This window comes from Ammodytes marinus (assembly GCF_949987685.1).
Source record: "Ammodytes marinus genome assembly, chromosome: 7".
NCBI lineage: Eukaryota > Metazoa > Chordata > Actinopteri > Uranoscopiformes > Ammodytidae > Ammodytes > Ammodytes marinus.
Window position 1 is genome coordinate 15262222 of NC_137211.1, and position 16196 is coordinate 15278417.

The 16196-nt window shown below is 42.4% G+C and overlaps 1 protein-coding gene across 6 annotated transcripts in view; it reads left to right on the forward strand.

Moving 5' to 3' along the window:
• The window catches only part of plcg1 (phospholipase C, gamma 1), a 34620-nt gene that overhangs the window by 14637 nt on the left and 3787 nt on the right, over window positions 1-16196 (forward strand). For 5 of the 6 annotated variants that reach the window (XM_080031384.1, XM_080031385.1, XM_080031380.1 and 2 more), the window contains exons 12-31: window positions 754-839; window positions 1419-1539; window positions 1773-1941; window positions 2074-2196; window positions 2498-2599; window positions 3531-3718; window positions 4255-4455; window positions 6466-6585; window positions 6778-6958; window positions 7125-7202; window positions 7309-7412; window positions 7663-7756; window positions 7930-8002; window positions 9985-10148; window positions 10480-10576; window positions 10734-10958; window positions 11047-11195; window positions 11819-11933; window positions 13976-14137; window positions 14235-14323. In XM_080031384.1, coding sequence (XP_079887510.1) covers window positions 754-839; window positions 1419-1539; window positions 1773-1941; window positions 2074-2196; window positions 2498-2599; window positions 3531-3718; window positions 4255-4455; window positions 6466-6585; window positions 6778-6958; window positions 7125-7202; window positions 7309-7412; window positions 7663-7756; window positions 7930-8002; window positions 9985-10148; window positions 10480-10576; window positions 10734-10958; window positions 11047-11195; window positions 11819-11933; window positions 13976-14137; window positions 14235-14323 — 2641 coding nt within the window. The remainder of the gene's footprint in view (window positions 1-753; window positions 840-1418; window positions 1540-1772; window positions 1942-2073; window positions 2197-2497; window positions 2600-3530; window positions 3719-4254; window positions 4456-6465; window positions 6586-6777; window positions 6959-7124; window positions 7203-7308; window positions 7413-7662; window positions 7757-7929; window positions 8003-9984; window positions 10149-10479; window positions 10577-10733; window positions 10959-11046; window positions 11196-11818; window positions 11934-13975; window positions 14138-14234; window positions 14324-16196) is intronic. The other variant, XM_080031382.1, reaches the window with a different exon arrangement.

Consider the following 16196-nt stretch of genomic DNA (forward strand, 5'->3'; position numbering starts at 1 on the left):
TATGACTCAATTATAACCCCCGAGGAGTTTTGAGGTCAAAGGTCAAGTTTCAAGGTCATAATTCATCAATTTTTCATTAATTTTTCATAAATTGTATTATTCAATCATTCTATTCATTCAGATATATTCATCCTTCGTTCTTCATCAACATTCAGCAGTGAAGTTTATTCAGCATCAGCTTCAGTTCAGCAGTGCAGCATTCACACCGCAATTTCTTCAGGAATTGCATTTCTAGTTATGTTTGGCGTCTGTCAAGTTCAGCCGGTTGTAAAAGGGCCTTGGGAACGCTCCCAATTTTGAACCTCTAACCAGAGAGGGGTCTTTTGAACTGGCTTCATACATCCGATAAGAGTGTATTATTTATCAATCATGTTCCAGAATGAGTTCCGGGCGTGTATTTTGAAAGAATACATATTTTTCCTCCCATTGAAAAGTGTGTGAAAGGCAGTTGAAATGATAACCTTCTGTACTAGATGTGAAACAATACTCTTTGGAAAAAGCGGAACGTAAACTTCCCATGCTGCTTTGATTAGGTTTGAATTGACGGACTGAATGAGTAAGAAGTGTTTACTCCCGTCAACAAAAGAGAAAAGAGCCCTTTTGATATAGAGGTATCAATGGGTTTGTGCTACCGCCATAACAAGAGTGTGTGAGATGTTGTGTATGTGTGGGGGCAGTCCTTGGTGAGTCCCCTTTTTGAAAGTCTGGTAAGATGTGAGTTTGCTTTTATGTGCATACTTTGTTTATTTTTAGCTACCTGACGGGCGACCAGTTTTCCAGTGAATCGTCCCTGGAGGCGTACGCACGCTGTCTGAGGATGGGCTGCCGCTGTATCGAATGTGGGTAAAAGCACAAACACACACACTATAGTTTTTGACCACATACAGTAAATCACCAACACTCCATTCAACCTCAAAATTATATGTCTCAGCCCCGCTTCCTATCCCCTTACAGTTCGAATGTTAACGGAGCCACCACACCCCTAACTTGCATGCACACACACACACACACACACACACACACACACACACACACACACACACACACACACACACACACACACACACACACACACACACACACACACACACACACACACACACACACACACACACACACACACACACACACACACACACACACACACACACACACACACACACACACACACACACACACACATATACTTGTTACAGACCAGTCAAAACACTTGTTACACAACAGTGTACTTTAAACCAAGCCCTTGTCAAGCAGGTTTCTATGAATAGGACTGGTTAAAGTTTAAAGTGTTGCTTTGCCTCACACAAAAGTAAACAAACCTGACTTAATCTCAAGGTCTCAAAACTCCTCTGTACTACTGTATGTGTCTTATCAGATTAAATGACATTGCATGCATGTGTGTGTGTGTTCATTTCCAGTGGACTGCTGGGATGGTCCAGATGGAATGCCAGTCATCTACCACGGACACACCCTCACAACAAAAATCAAGTTTTGTGATGTCTTGACCACAATCAAAGAGCATGCCTTCGTCACATCTGAGTGAGTTTCCATGTGTGCAACACAAAGTTTATTTTTGTATCAACCATTTGTGGCAATGAGATGATAAAAAGGGATGACGGAGATAAAGAAACAGAAATATCAAAGGAAACAATGTGGACAGGCTGCAGTGGCATCACTCGTCATTGTAGTGTGCGAGATAAGATCAGAAAATTGCACCTATGCACTGAAAAGGAAAAAATTGCTTGTACTCACTGTATGTGTTCCTTCTACAGCTACCCCGTCATCTTGTCCATTGAGGACCACTGTAGTATTGTGCAGCAGAGGAACATGGCCACTTACTTCAAGAAGGTGTTCGGGGACATGCTGCTGACCAAGGCGGTGGATATCGTGGCAGACGGCCTGCCCTCGCCCACCCAGCTCAAGAGAAAGATTCTCATCAAGGTCGGGAGTAATCATTTGAACTTTTTTTTTTGACAATTTTGTCTGCAGGAAAAAAGCATGAATGGAGGGTTTTATGCAGTGTTGTGATGCCATGTCTGATGGTCTGTGCTCCTCTTCCTCTGTCCCTTGCAGCATAAGAAGCTTGCAGAAGGCAGTGCCTATGAGGAGGTGTCCACCTCCACTCCTTACTCGGAGAACGATATCAGCAACTCCATCAAAAACGGCATCCTGTACCTAGAAGACCCCATTAACCATGTAAGCACAGTTGGATTCTGAACGCTGCGTCAGAACGAATGTTTTGAGCTTATAATGCACACCATGCATGTGGTTTCTGTGTTGTCACTTTTCTGAAGCGTTAGATTTTTAGCTGTGATAACATCTTACGGCCTACCACTCCTCTGTATAACAATCATCGGTCCCCTAAAAGATTAAATTCCTTCTTGTCCTACTTCTGGCCTCTTTTCAGTGCGACACATGGATTAGCTAAATATTTAATTTCACCATTTGATCTAACCGTCTCCCTCCCTTCATCTCATCTCTGGCTTTCCCCCCTCAGGAGTGGTACCCTCATTTCTTCGTGCTGACCAGCAGTAAGATCTACTACTCAGAAGAGACCTCCAGTAACCAGGGTAACGACGATGAGGAGGAGCACAGAGAGGTTAGTAAGCCTGCTGTTGACATGCGTAAAGTGAAGAATTAATAGGTTGGATTTTGAACTTGTATAGTAACAGTATCTGTGCAGCACCGGGCATTTTGGCCAGGCCTTGCTCGGAAAACAGGTCATTTGACCTCAAGCAATTTTGCCTGGTTAAATAAAGGTTAAATACATTTTATTTTTAATTAAATAAAAATTTCACCCAATCTATATACATTAAAGGTGCTGTAAGCGGAATGGTTCTTTTAGCTAACTTCCTGTCAGTTACTGCAGTTAGCAGTCCCCTCGCTCGTCCCTACGTCACCACATTAATGCGGTCTTCAAGCAGCGAGTTATCTAGCATCATCTCGGATCCATAAGTGTGATAAAACAGGATAAACCATCAAAACAGACATTGGGAAGGATTTTTACCTGCTCCGCCATTGTAGGCGCATAAACATTCACCCATCTGTTGCTCTGGCGTGCACCGGCAGTGAGAGCATGAGTGAGACAGGTGTCGCTTTGTAGCGTTCACTCTTGTGATTGGATAAAAATTTCGGAATCCTCCAACAAGTTTATTTGCCGATTACATGCAGAGCAGCTGACTGAGAGATCGGCTTTATGAAACGCGCACATTATGCAAGTGATCACTGTATGAATAAAGAGCGATTTAACACTTATATTAACATAAATAAACTGCTTACTTCACCTTTAAGTCTATAGAGATTTCAGCTCATTTAGTTTTTTTCAATATTCAAAGACTTGTGCCAGGATCAGATCCAGAGGGGAAAGTGTCTCTGTCTTTTTCTTTCCCTTTTTTTTTGCATGTGAAAGCAGGTGGCCAATGAGGGTGTGAAGTTGGTGCTGATAACTGAATGTGGACACTCTTGTGGAAAAACTAGATGCAAGTTTACCTTAATTTCCCCTGTTTCCCTTACTTTTCTAAATTCTTCAGGTGTCTAATGGAATGGACCAGCACATCACAGAGAAATGGTTCCATGGGAAGCTGGGTGCGGGGCGGGACGGCCGGCAGATAGCCGAGAGGTTACTGTCAGAGTACTGCCTGGAGACCGGAGCTCCTGACGGCTCCTTCCTGGTCCGAGAAAGCGAGACCTTCGTGGGAGACTATACACTCTCTTTCTGGTATGGTGTGCAATGATTTTGCATTTTTTTTTAAATCTATAAACTTTCAACACATTTCCCATGAAAATGTACAGTGGTAGGTTATTATTTAATATTCATGATTATCAATATCACAATAACATTTTATTTTATCTTGATAATTGAATTGTTGCCCGTATGGAGCCGTATCTATGGCATACTGTAAGTGTGAGACTCTCCCGTGTTTTAATAAACCTTATTTACTCATGGTTGGGGTTAACCCGTGCAAACAATGGTGAAACAATCATCATCAATCTCTTTCCAATATTGATCCAATTGTCACGGCCTGTAGTGTGATCAATCACCTTCTGTCTGCTAATGCAAAGGCTTTGCATGTGTCACCTCAAAGTGTGTGTGTGTGTGTGTGTGTGGGTGTGTGGGTGTGTGTGCGTGTGGGTGTTTGTGTTGTGAGTGAGATAGAGGGCAGTATGTTCAAGGGGGTTTGGTTATTACAGTAACAGAACTTGTGCTTCTGGAACTGGAAAATGAATTACCCATTTTACCCATCTCTTCGCCAGGCGTTCAGGGCGAGTGCAGCATTGTCGTATCCACTCCCGTCAGGAGGCGGGCAGCCCCAAGTTCTACCTGACTGACAACCTGGTGTTCGACACGCTCTTTGCCCTGATCAACCACTACCAGCAGGTGGCACTGCGCTGCAACGAGTTTGAAATGAAGCTGACTGAGCCAGTGCCTCAGACCAATGCTCACGAGAGCAAAGAGTGAGTTCTTAGCAGCATTCACAGATAGAAGAAATTGGTGTACATTATGTCAGCCGTAGTTGTTTTATAAGAGGTATCATCACCTCATCTAAACTGACTACTAGGAACTTTTTAAATGTTATTTTGCGTCTGATGATTATAAATGACCTGTAACAGCAAACAACACTATCAGCTAAATAATTTTTCATATAGTGGCGGGTCTGAATCCATGCTAACTCAGACGAAACGATTTAGGGCAACTAGACTGGAAAAGCCTTTGTTTCCAGAACGGTACCATAACAAAGTTACTTTGCTTCATCCTCGTCATATCACCATTTTACATGGTCATATAAATACATGACCCCATTCCGATGCATCCTGCGGTCTCTCTTTCACTCGCTCCAAAAAGAAAATGCATGGAGCACTGGAACACACTTGCAAAGATCTTGATGACAGCAGGCACTGGTGTCGTAAAAACGATAACTCTTTTGTCCAAAAGGGACACTAGAATCAACAAAAACTGAAAGTTCCTCGTATTCACTTTAATAAACTGGAGAATTAGACTTACCGTAGTTTTCGGACTATAAGCCGCGACTTTTTCCCCATTTTTCGACCCTGTTATTACACAGCACAGTATATGTTCTGTAGCTACTAGGGATGGGCGTTAGTAATCGAGTACTCGAGTACTCCTCGTTTCAAATGATCTCGATTGGTGGATGAGGAAAATCGTTTTTTTTTTTTTTGTGTGTCTGTAGCCTTTAGGCCGGCGGGCCGCGGCCGCCCCTATTTTAAAATGTTATATAGTGTACAAAATGGCACAAAACGGATAATATAAAGTTTAACAAAATTAAATATTTTGATGCAAGTGCAATAAACTGAGCGTTGTGTCCACCATCAACTGCAAATATCTGCCACCTCCGTGCCACCGCAGCGCAGCCTGTGTTCTCCACAGCTCCACGGAGCTGAACACGGTCTGTCCTTTCTCCAGAACATTTTCAGGAATATAACTGTCCAATTATTTCAAAGCAGATGATAAAGTTACGTTTATAAAAAGGGGAGATGACACCTGTTATTCTGTTAGTAATGAGTAGACTCCAGGTGAGCATGCAAGGTGCTCTCCGCTTGGAAAGAAAAGAAGAAGCAAGGCTTACTTCAGGCACATTCGCTCCGAGCCAACAACAGTTAAGAAGCCTTCAATAGGGAATATGGGGATAAGATTCAAAAACCGACCGGTGTAACGTTCCGTTAATGAGGAATTAGTCGCGGTAATTATTCACGGACACGGAGTGAGCATTACGCGGTTGGATATAGGCCTACAACTATCTGCTTTGGTGAGTTATTTATATGTATTTAAATTGTAGGACAATCATTTTATATTATCTGCTGCCCTTCTTATTTTAAATGGTGACTTAGGCTATTTTTTTTGTTACAACTACAGCCCATGCTTTTTTTCTCTTTTTTTCTCCCCATCGCAGACCTACTCGATCAGTTTAAATTGTGGCCCATCTATTTAATTACTTTCAGTGAGGAAAATGTGTTTTAAACTTGTGGAAAAAAAATACTTAATATCATATGGCAACTGTGACTGTTTGACATAAGCATTGAGCGCTTTATTGCGGTCAACCGTTGTTCTTTAGACAGATGCGTTGCGTTCTAAAAATAGAAAAAAGTTTAACGAGGAATCGATTGATCCTCGAGGAATGAAAGCGATCACACGAGTAGCGAAAACACTCGTGCCCATCCCTAGTAGCTACTATTGCACTAAATGGTAACACTTACGTAAATTATGCAAATATGCAACTTGTTTGTTGAAATGTTAATAAATGGGAGCTTCCTCAAGCAGCCATCTCTTTCCTGACAATCCCCTCTGTGCACAAACTCTATGGTAATTAAACATTATAACACCTGCGGCTTATAGTCCAGTGCGGCTTATAGTGCGGAAAATACGGTAGATGCGCTCATCTAGATGACACAAGTGGCGTGAAGTGATTGCGTCTCTGCTGTTTATTTATATGTTGCTGCTGGTTCCAGGTGGTACCATGCCAACCTCTCCAGGAGCCATGCAGAGAACATGCTGATGAGGGTTCCTCGCGACGGGGCTTTCCTTGTCAGGAAGAGGGCAGAACCCAACTCCTTTGCAATTTCCTTCAGGTAACTTCATCATGATCAAGGGATACTTGTTTGTATTATTCTTTACTTCTAACTTTCTATTTAATGTACAAGCATAGGGAACAAAGAGACACATCCTGTCAAATTCTACATTACATTCACAATTCAATGTATAAGAATAACTAATACTCAAATGGCAAAGTCATTGATGTGGTGTTTATGGGTTCTCTGCAGGGCCGAGGGAAAGATAAAGCACTGTCGCGTGCAGCAGGAGGGTCAGACCGTGGTGCTGGGAACCTCAGAGTTTGACAGCCTGGTAGATCTAATCAGCTACTATGAGAAGCACCCCCTGTACCGCAAAATGAAACTGCGCTATCCCATCAATGAAGACACACTGGAGAAGATAGGCACTGATGTGAGTAGCACTATACAATCAATTGTATGCTTATTATATATTTATTAACCTTTGTCTGGGTTAAATCATATCTAATAAGAGTCAAATTGTAGCAAAGGGATGTCAAAGTCTGAAGGTTGCATTCCGTGTTAAAAGCCTAATGAACACACAATCTGTCGTCCTATAGGAACCAGACTACGGGTCACTGTACGAGGGCAGGAATCCAGGCTTTTACGTTGAGGCCAACCAAATGCCAACATTTAAGGTGATTGTCAAGTATGGAAAAAAGTTTGGGTGTATCTGATTATCTGCAACTGCATCTAGAAGAAGCCAATGAACACGTGCCATAAATGTCCATCTTGTCTTTTCAGTGCACGGTGAGAGCCATGTACGAGTATAAAGCCCAGAGAGACGACGAGCTCTCGTTCACCAAGAATGACACTATCTCTAATGTGGACAAACAGGAAGGAGGATGGTGAGTGCAGTACATTCATTCCGGAAGTAGCTCTTAGATAGATAACATTCATGCAGGTAGAGACAGAGAGTGGAGGGGTATGACAGGGCAAATTATATACAGTTGATAATAATATGACATAATATTAACCTAAAGTCTCCATCAGTTTAAGGCCACGTTGTTATAAATATTTATATATGTATATAAATATTTACAACCCCCCACCCCCTCTCTTCTCAACACATCTGTCCCATCTTTTTCCCTCTCTCAGGTGGAAAGGTGACTGTGCAGGGAAGAAGCAGCTGTGGTTTCCTGCTAACTACGTGGAGGAGATCAGTCCATCGGCGTCAGAGCCTGACAGAACTGTAAGGATGAAAAGCATAAACAAAGAGAGGGGCTTCCACTACACACATGTATATTTAAAGTCAAATGATTAGTCATCCACAGGATCATTGGGTCTTATCCCTAATCTGTTGTGGATGTAATGTTGATCACGGCGTCCACTACTGTCCTAATCCTCCTCCTTCTCTCTGTCCAGCAGGAGATGACAGAAAACAGCCCTCTCGGAGATCTGCTGAGAGGAAGTGTGGATCTGTCTTCCTGTCAGATTGGTGAGTGGGCACTCCACATCCTGTTTGACTCAGTGCTGCTGCAGGGCTGCAGAGCAGGCAGTCGCATTGCCACCAGGCAACCTGATTTTGTGCCTCGCATGCCACGTACTCTCTGCTTTATTCATTTTTCAACTGGGAAAGGAACAGTCACCAATTCTTTTACCGTCATCTTTGTCCATTACCAGCCACTTCAATTATTAATTTTCCCTATTTGATTTTGTTACTCATGCTTTTCTTGCAGCTCCATCTCATATTCTCATGATTTATTGATATCCTCCAGTCCAGTCAATACACACCCATTAGTTTTGGCACACACATTGCTGTGACCTCTAAAAACACTTAAAGGGATAGTTCAGTGTTATTGAAGTGGGCTCGTATGAGGTACTTATGCATAGTTGGTAAGTGTGTTACCTTATGGAGATGGTGGTCAACGTAGCCACTATAAGGAGTTTGGGGTAGATGTCTCTGTAACAGAAGTCAGCAGTGTACTGTTGCATAGGGGGCAAGCATAGAAACCCTTTTTCGACACATTTATAAATTCTTACCTAAAAATTAAATATCCATTTAATATAATTGTATGCTAAATGTAGTTTCCCTGCTGATACGCTACACATCACTTTATTTTTGCACTTTTTTCATGCGTATTTCGCCCATGTATTACTATCTTGACTCGTGCCGGAAGCAGTGCAGAGTATCACCCCGCAAATCGGCAAAAAAAAAAGTCCTACATTTAGTGTACAATTGAAGGGATATTTATTTTTATATATTTGGCGAAAAGGCAAATTTCTGCTGGCCCCCTCTAATACAGTACAGGGCTGACATCTGCTACAGTGACGTCTCCCCATACTCCTTAAATTGACTGCGCTGGCAGCCACCTCCATAAACTTAACTATGCGTAAGTACCTCCTACAACCCCACTTCAAAAATACTGAACTATCCCTTTAATACAGCTGAACCCTAGTCTTTTGCTTTGATTGGCTCTGTTACTCCATCTAGTGGTAGTAAGGGAAAGATCTAACTGCAACACTTTGTTGAACACTTTGTACCAAGGCTTTCTTCACATGACCACTGGCAGAATCTAACAAGTTGCAGCCCTTTGTTTCCTATGGGGAAAGTGATGACGCTCAAACTTGAGGCTTTGTTTTGCATATCACTTGGGTTCTAAAGCCACATTCAAATTATTTTGACCTCTAAACTTGTTCCCATCGTCCTTTTATTATAAATTATTTATTATGTCCAATCGTTCAAAGCTACTGGAGGAGTTTTAAAAACAAAAATTGCGTCTGTCTTTTCTTCAGCATGAATTTAACAGTTGCTGTTTATAAAATAAACTGACTAAACTGAAAATACACTATATCTACCAATGTTCCTATTAGGGCTGTCAAGTGGTTAAAAAAAAATCTAGGGGGCGCCCTTAGCTCAGTTGGTAGGGCGTCCCCCCCATGGGCCTCGGCCAGCAGCGGACCCGGGTTCGATTCCAGCCCGCGGTCGTTCTCTGCATGTCACTCCCCTCTCTGCCCCATTTCAACTCTCTCTACACTATCAATAAAGCATAAAAATGCCAAAAAAATATATAAAAAAAAAAATTAATAATTAATTACAGGCTCTGTGATTAATTAATCTAAATTAATCGCATACTTATATGACACTTTTTGTGCCCGTATAATAAACAGCTGTATAGCCGTTAGTCTCTCGCTCTAGCTAGCTTCTTTACTCTTTAATCCTGTGCGGGCCGTGTCCGCAAGCTACAGGTCATCGCATCCCTTTTGCACCGGGTCAAAGGGCACAATAGAAGCACAATTAATCTGCGTTAATTTTTTCAACACGTTATTTTTTCTGTGATTAATTAATCAAAAAATTAACGCGTTCCTATTTGATTAATTTGTTCCTTTTTTATGTGCGCGTTTTCATACAATTTTATTGAATTCTGGTGTAATTTTCATTGACACATAATTTTCTTCTTCTATTTATTTTATTTTCAGTTGTGCGCACTGATGGGAAGGGCAGCCGGCCTCACGTCTTCTCCCTGGTGCCTAACACCTCCATGCGATCGGGCCCGCTGCTTGACGTCGCTGCCAGCAGCCAAGAAGAACTCAAGGAGTGGGTGTTCAAGATTCGTGAGGTCACCCAGACCTCAGAGGCCAAGGTAAATGCATTTATAATCCCATGGCTGACTGAAAATGCAGGCCAAGCAGGGCTCATACCACACTCATGCCAACATCGTAGGTGCTAACAGGCCAGTCATGACTTGTGTTGGCCCTAAAATACCCATAACCTGTATTTAGAAGACACTGACTGAGCAGTTGGCACAAATTAGTGTTTGTCAGGAATGCCGTTTTGCAGACACGCACAGTTGCAAATGATCACACCGTAGAAGCTGTGTTGTTTTGGGTCAAACCTAACTTTGTAAGAATACAAACTGAGAAGTGTTCTGTTTAACTGTTGCCGCTGCTGCATTTAAACTTTGTGTCCCTTAGCTGGAGGAGGGGAAGATGATGGAGAGGAGAAAGAAGATTGCACTGGAATTATCAGACCTGGTCATCTACTGTAGGCCTGTGCCATTTGATGAAGACAGTAAGGGGATTATGCACTTTTCATTTTAACTATTAACATTCCGTTTCAGCAAAGTAGTGACTGATCGTCACACCTGTGCTATAACACAAATAGGGCGCATGTCCAACGTCAATAACAGGCTTAACAAATTCCTCTTCCCTTTTCCGCCCTTCTGTAGAGATTGGCACAGAGCGGGCCTGTTTCCGGGACATGTCATCCTTCCCCGAGACCAAGGCAGAGAAGTACGTCAACAAGATCAAGGGCAAGAAGTTCCTGCATTACAATCGTCTGCAGCTGTCCAGGATCTACCCCAGAGGCCAGAGACTGGACTCCTCCAACTACGACCCTCTGCCCATGTGGCTCTGTGGCTCCCAGCTGGTAGCACTCAACTTCCAGACAGCAGGTATCTACCCTTTCTATTGTCAGGGCTGTTGTAGTTTTTTTTCCCCTACCTCCTTTTTTTCTCACCTCTTCCCTCTATCCACGTGCAGACAAGCCCATGCAGATGAACCAGGCTCTGTTCATGCTGAACGGACGGAGTGGCTACGTCCTCCAGCCGCCCATCATGAGGGACGACAGCTTCGACCCCTTTGACAGACATACACTTCGAGGCCTCGAACAAGTCGCTCTAGAGATAGAGGTACAGTAAAGAGAGGATTGGACAGTGTATGTGCGATGCCATAGTCAATAGTCCCTTGAGATGCAGCATCTCATTTTCGAGTGGGTCCTACAACACAGATACAAAATGATACAACACAACATACATAGGTTTTCAATCTGGACGTGGTAGGGAATTTGAATGGGATTGAAGGAACAGACCTGAGGCAAAAATACTGCATGAGGTGAAAGGAACAGGTGCCTGTAAGTGTTTTAAACCGTTTTAAACACAACGTAAAAGGATTTTTTTGCAGTTTGGACCACTGATTTTTGGCTTATTTATCAACACATTCAGCTACTAGAGCAGCAGCTTTGACACATTAATCAAGGAGGCCAATTAAACTCCTTGCTACTGAAAGGCACACTTTGATGGCTACAGAACAATCAGGAACATCTAATAACCACTTCAGAATGCTTCAAATGGTGACGAAATGTAAACAAATATATGCGCACAACAACAAAAAAACAGGGCTAAAGTTTGAATACAATGTATTTTCTGTTAACATCCCCCAAATCGCCCACAGTTTGGGTACTATAGAAGTAGTACAGTAGTTTCAAAGCTGCACCTCAAAGAGTAAACTGTATTCATTTTCTTCTTTCCTTAAGGTTTTGGGCGCCCGGCACCTACCCAAGCACGGACGTGGCATAGTTTGCCCTCTGATCGAGATCGAGGTGTGTGGTGCAGAATATGACAGTGCCAAGCAGAAAACGGACTCAGAAGGTGAGTTGCTGCACCTATTGTCAGGTATTGTCAAGTCTTCCAGTGAAGTGATACTGGAAGGAATGAGTAGTATCTGTTTACTGGATACATTACCCTCGTGCCATTTCCTGTCTTGGTCCTATAAAAACAGGAAGTTGTACAAAACAACTAAGCCATGTGTGGGGAATACAACAAGAAAACATTGGACACAGCTCTCATCCGGTTTTAGGATCTGTTTAACCAGAGAAGAAAAATTATTTTAATTGTTTTGTTGCTCTTTTAATATAGATTCAGTTTACCACATATAGTGCTATGGTGTTGTATTTGCAATGTTACTCTCTTAAAAATGTAATACTGTTGTGCTCTAAAAGAAAGTCAATAAGTATCGTGAGTACTTTTGTCATTGGTTTATTTAGCTGTCTAAAATGTGTACTAATCCTTAGCTGTATCTTTTTCATAATTAGTTTGAAATGGGATTTGACCAACATTGACATGGGCAGAATTTCTTTGCCTCTTTATTCTTACTCACACACCCAGTAGTAAAGTAGTTTTACCTGTTCAGCAGAAACTTTCTCATCATTATCCATCATGACATGACATGTCTCTTTATATGATAAGTTTGACATCGAACCGTTTTATGAGTTTTGTCAACAGTGGAGTTTGCTACTGATGACAGCTGCTTATTTCCCTTTAACCCATTGATGACTATTGCAATCTAGGATGCATGTCCTTAATGCCTGAGGGTTTTCTGAAAAAATAGTATGAATTGTCAAGTCTACCAAAACCTTAATATCTAAGCCTGTGTAGCACATAGAAACATGAAATAAAATACATTTAAAAGTTAAGGTTCACAGGTTTTATTTAAGCATGCTCCCTTAGCGCTTCCAAACCAACACATTTTTCTAAAAATCGTCAAAATTAGATGGGGGAGAAAAAATAATAATAAATAATATAAAATATTTAAAAATAATGTGCTAAATGAGGTTATAATCCTGCTTCCTTTTAGCATGGATAGTAGTGACTTAGTGTGTAGTGGAGGGATAAAGATAGACAGATATAGGAAGGAGAAGATAGCTTTATTTTATTATTTAGTTCAGTTATCACTGGCACCATAAATCCGACTTCCCAGTACAACTGGAAAGCAGACTGACTCTTGCTGTCGGGAGCCGATCAGCTGGTCCAAACGGCTGTGTACCACGGAGATGAAAACGAAACTGAAACTTAACTATCGCCTGGCTGGGCTGAATTTGAGTTGGAGCAGCAAAACATAGCCTAAATTCATAAATATTGTTAATAAATAGATGCAATGTGTTGTGTGATTTTCGTCAGTAGCCTATAGTAGACCTTGATTCTGCGCTCCGAATGCCACTAACTGTTCTGTAATACACTATCGCCAACACAGCTGGCGTATTTTTTTTATTATTATTTATTTATGAATTTTTTGATTGGCGTGATTTTCGGCAAACCACACATTTTCTGGGTGGTCACGTGGTCTTAAAAATCAACAAAACCCACCTCATGTGTATTTGAACCTATGACGGTGCATTCTATGTTGGCACGCCATGAAAATTTGATAAAGTAACAATGCTGTGTGACGCAGCATCAGGCAGGAGATACAATGTGGCATCGCGCTGCAGCAGTCATCAATGGGTTAACAGTGATATACTTTTTATTTTGAATGTATGCTATATCAAATATTTAGCACGTGTGTTCCTCTGCTGTTTGTCCTTTCATTTTGGTTATCTCTTCTGCACTCTGGGTCTTCCAGAAGAAGCAATGAGCCAAAACAAAATAATTTCCCCCAATAGACTTTGCCAGAGGTTATAATGTAGTATATTCAAGTGTAATTATGCTGAAATCATGTGTATAACAAAGTAATGCAATTTAATTATGAAGAAGTAACGGCAACATAATTACTGAAAAAATTGTGCACTTTTTTGCAAAGCTGTTAGTGGGGGGAAATAATGCTTTAACAGTACAAGAAGGACACCACTGCGCGATACATATTGTACAATTCTCATCTTTCTCTTTCTAACCTTTTATTTATTTTTTCATCTCTCCAGCTGATAACGGTCTGAACCCCACATGGCCCCGGAAGCCGTTCCAGTTCACCGTGTGCAACTCTGCCTTTGCCTTCCTGCGCTTTGTGGTATACGAGATTGACATGTTCAATGACCAAAACTTCCTCGCTCAGGCCACATTCCCCATTCACAGCCTCAAGACAGGTAAACCCAACCATAATGATGTGGTCATCAACGTGCTCCCTGGAATGACCTAAACAATCTGTGCTATAATAAAACTCCTCTTTGTCTCTTTCCCAAGGATACCGCTCAGTACCTCTGAAGAACAGTTACAATGAGGATCTGGAGTTGGCTTCTCTGTTAGTCCACATGGACATCGTCAGCGGCACGGTGAGCTCCTGTTCTTTACTCACGCCTTTCTTAAAACCTGCTTCTGTGATGTCTTCTTTCATGTCAACAAACAACACATGCACCCAAATGGTCTTGCCTGATAACAACACATGGTGTCTCTGCACGTTAACTTCCTGTCTCTCAGTAGCCCCTTTTACACAGCCAGTGAAAGCCGGGAAAATGCCGGCATTTCGGCCGTTGACCCTGCTGTATAAATGCTACCGTTGCGGAACGGGGGAAGAAAGGCACAACCGATTGTTTCGGGAATTTTACTACCTCGGGGGGTAGTAAAATTGCCGACACAATCTGTTCCGCCTCTCTGTATAAATGCGGCCGCTTGTAGATGCGGAACAGTGTGACGTTCCATAGCCTACGTTCTAAACATGCGACCATGTAAGCAGTTGAAGGACGATAGATAGTTTAGCAATAGGCTATCACATAAGGAGTAATGTAAATGTTTAACATGAATCAAGGCAGCACGATGTCCGGTGAAAATCACCAAAGAAAAGGAACAGCGGTTAATCTGTCTGATTATAAATCCAAACCCCCACGCTTCATTTTTCAGAGTTTATGAGTCTATTTCTGCCCGGAGGAATTTATTCAATGAAGTGGCAAAGCTAGGCTAAGCTAAGCAAGGCGGTGTCCGGATCGCCGCCGCTATTATTATCCAGCAGCCTGAGTTTATCTCCACACATTATTTCAGTCTACAGTAACGTGACTTCACACACTGTTTGTGTGTGAGCGCGAGGGCGAGATCAACCAGCACATCACGGGACAGTAAAAGACTGCAAGCACCGGCGCTTCTGCTCTCTATACACCGGCCATTGTTGTTTACATGCAGCTGACCGGTGTGGCGCTAAATATACACGTCACACCTGACGCTGCTTTCAGTGTAAATAACACAGAACCAAGCAGAGCCGGCATATTGGCGCACTGTCGTTCCGTCAATATGCCGCAATCTCTGTGTAAAAGGGGCTACTGACTACAAAACTTCAGGAAGTTACTGCGGCCAGTGGAAAATAGTCCGACACTGAACCGCCCATAAAACTGCACAGTGCCAGTTTATACTTTGAATTTCACAGAAATGTTAAAAAAAAATACACATTTTAAAATGTGCCTTTTATGTTCTCTACGGTGTAACAATAAAAAGTTCATCAAACCATGTAGACTTTGAACATTAGGGGAGCTGGAGTTTACACATCCTTTTGTATCTATAGCCTCTTTTACACAGCCAGTGAAAGCCGGGAATATGCCGGAATTTCGGCCCTCCGCTCTGCTGTATAAATGCGACCGTTGCGGAACGGGGGAAGAAAGGTGCGAGAGATTGTTCCCGGAATTTTAATACCTCGGGGGGGTAGTAAGATTGCCGACACAATCAGTTCCGCCTCTTTGTATAAATGCGGCCAGCTTGTTGTTGCGGAACAGGGGGGCGTTTGACGTTCCATAGCCTACGTTCTAAACATGCGACCATGTTAGCAGTTGAAGGACGTGTGTTTAACATAACCACGGCGGCCTGATGTCCCGTAAAAATCACCAAATAAAAGGAACGACGTATAATCTAGCTGATCATAAGGTCCACTGCTCAATCCAAACCCCCACGCTTCATTTTGCAGAGTTTATGAGTCTATTTCTGCCCGGGGGAAGTTGTACAATGGGAAAGCTAGGCTAGGCTAAGCTAGGCTGCGACCGGATCGCCGCCGCTATTATTATCCTAAGTCTGAGCGTATATACACACTTTATTTCTGTCTACAGTAACGTGACTTCACACACTGTGTGTACGTATGTGTATGTCTGAATGGCAGAGCACTGCCCCCAAAGAGACTCGCTCACAGCCAACCTGTCACACAAACACACACACAGACAGACAGACAGT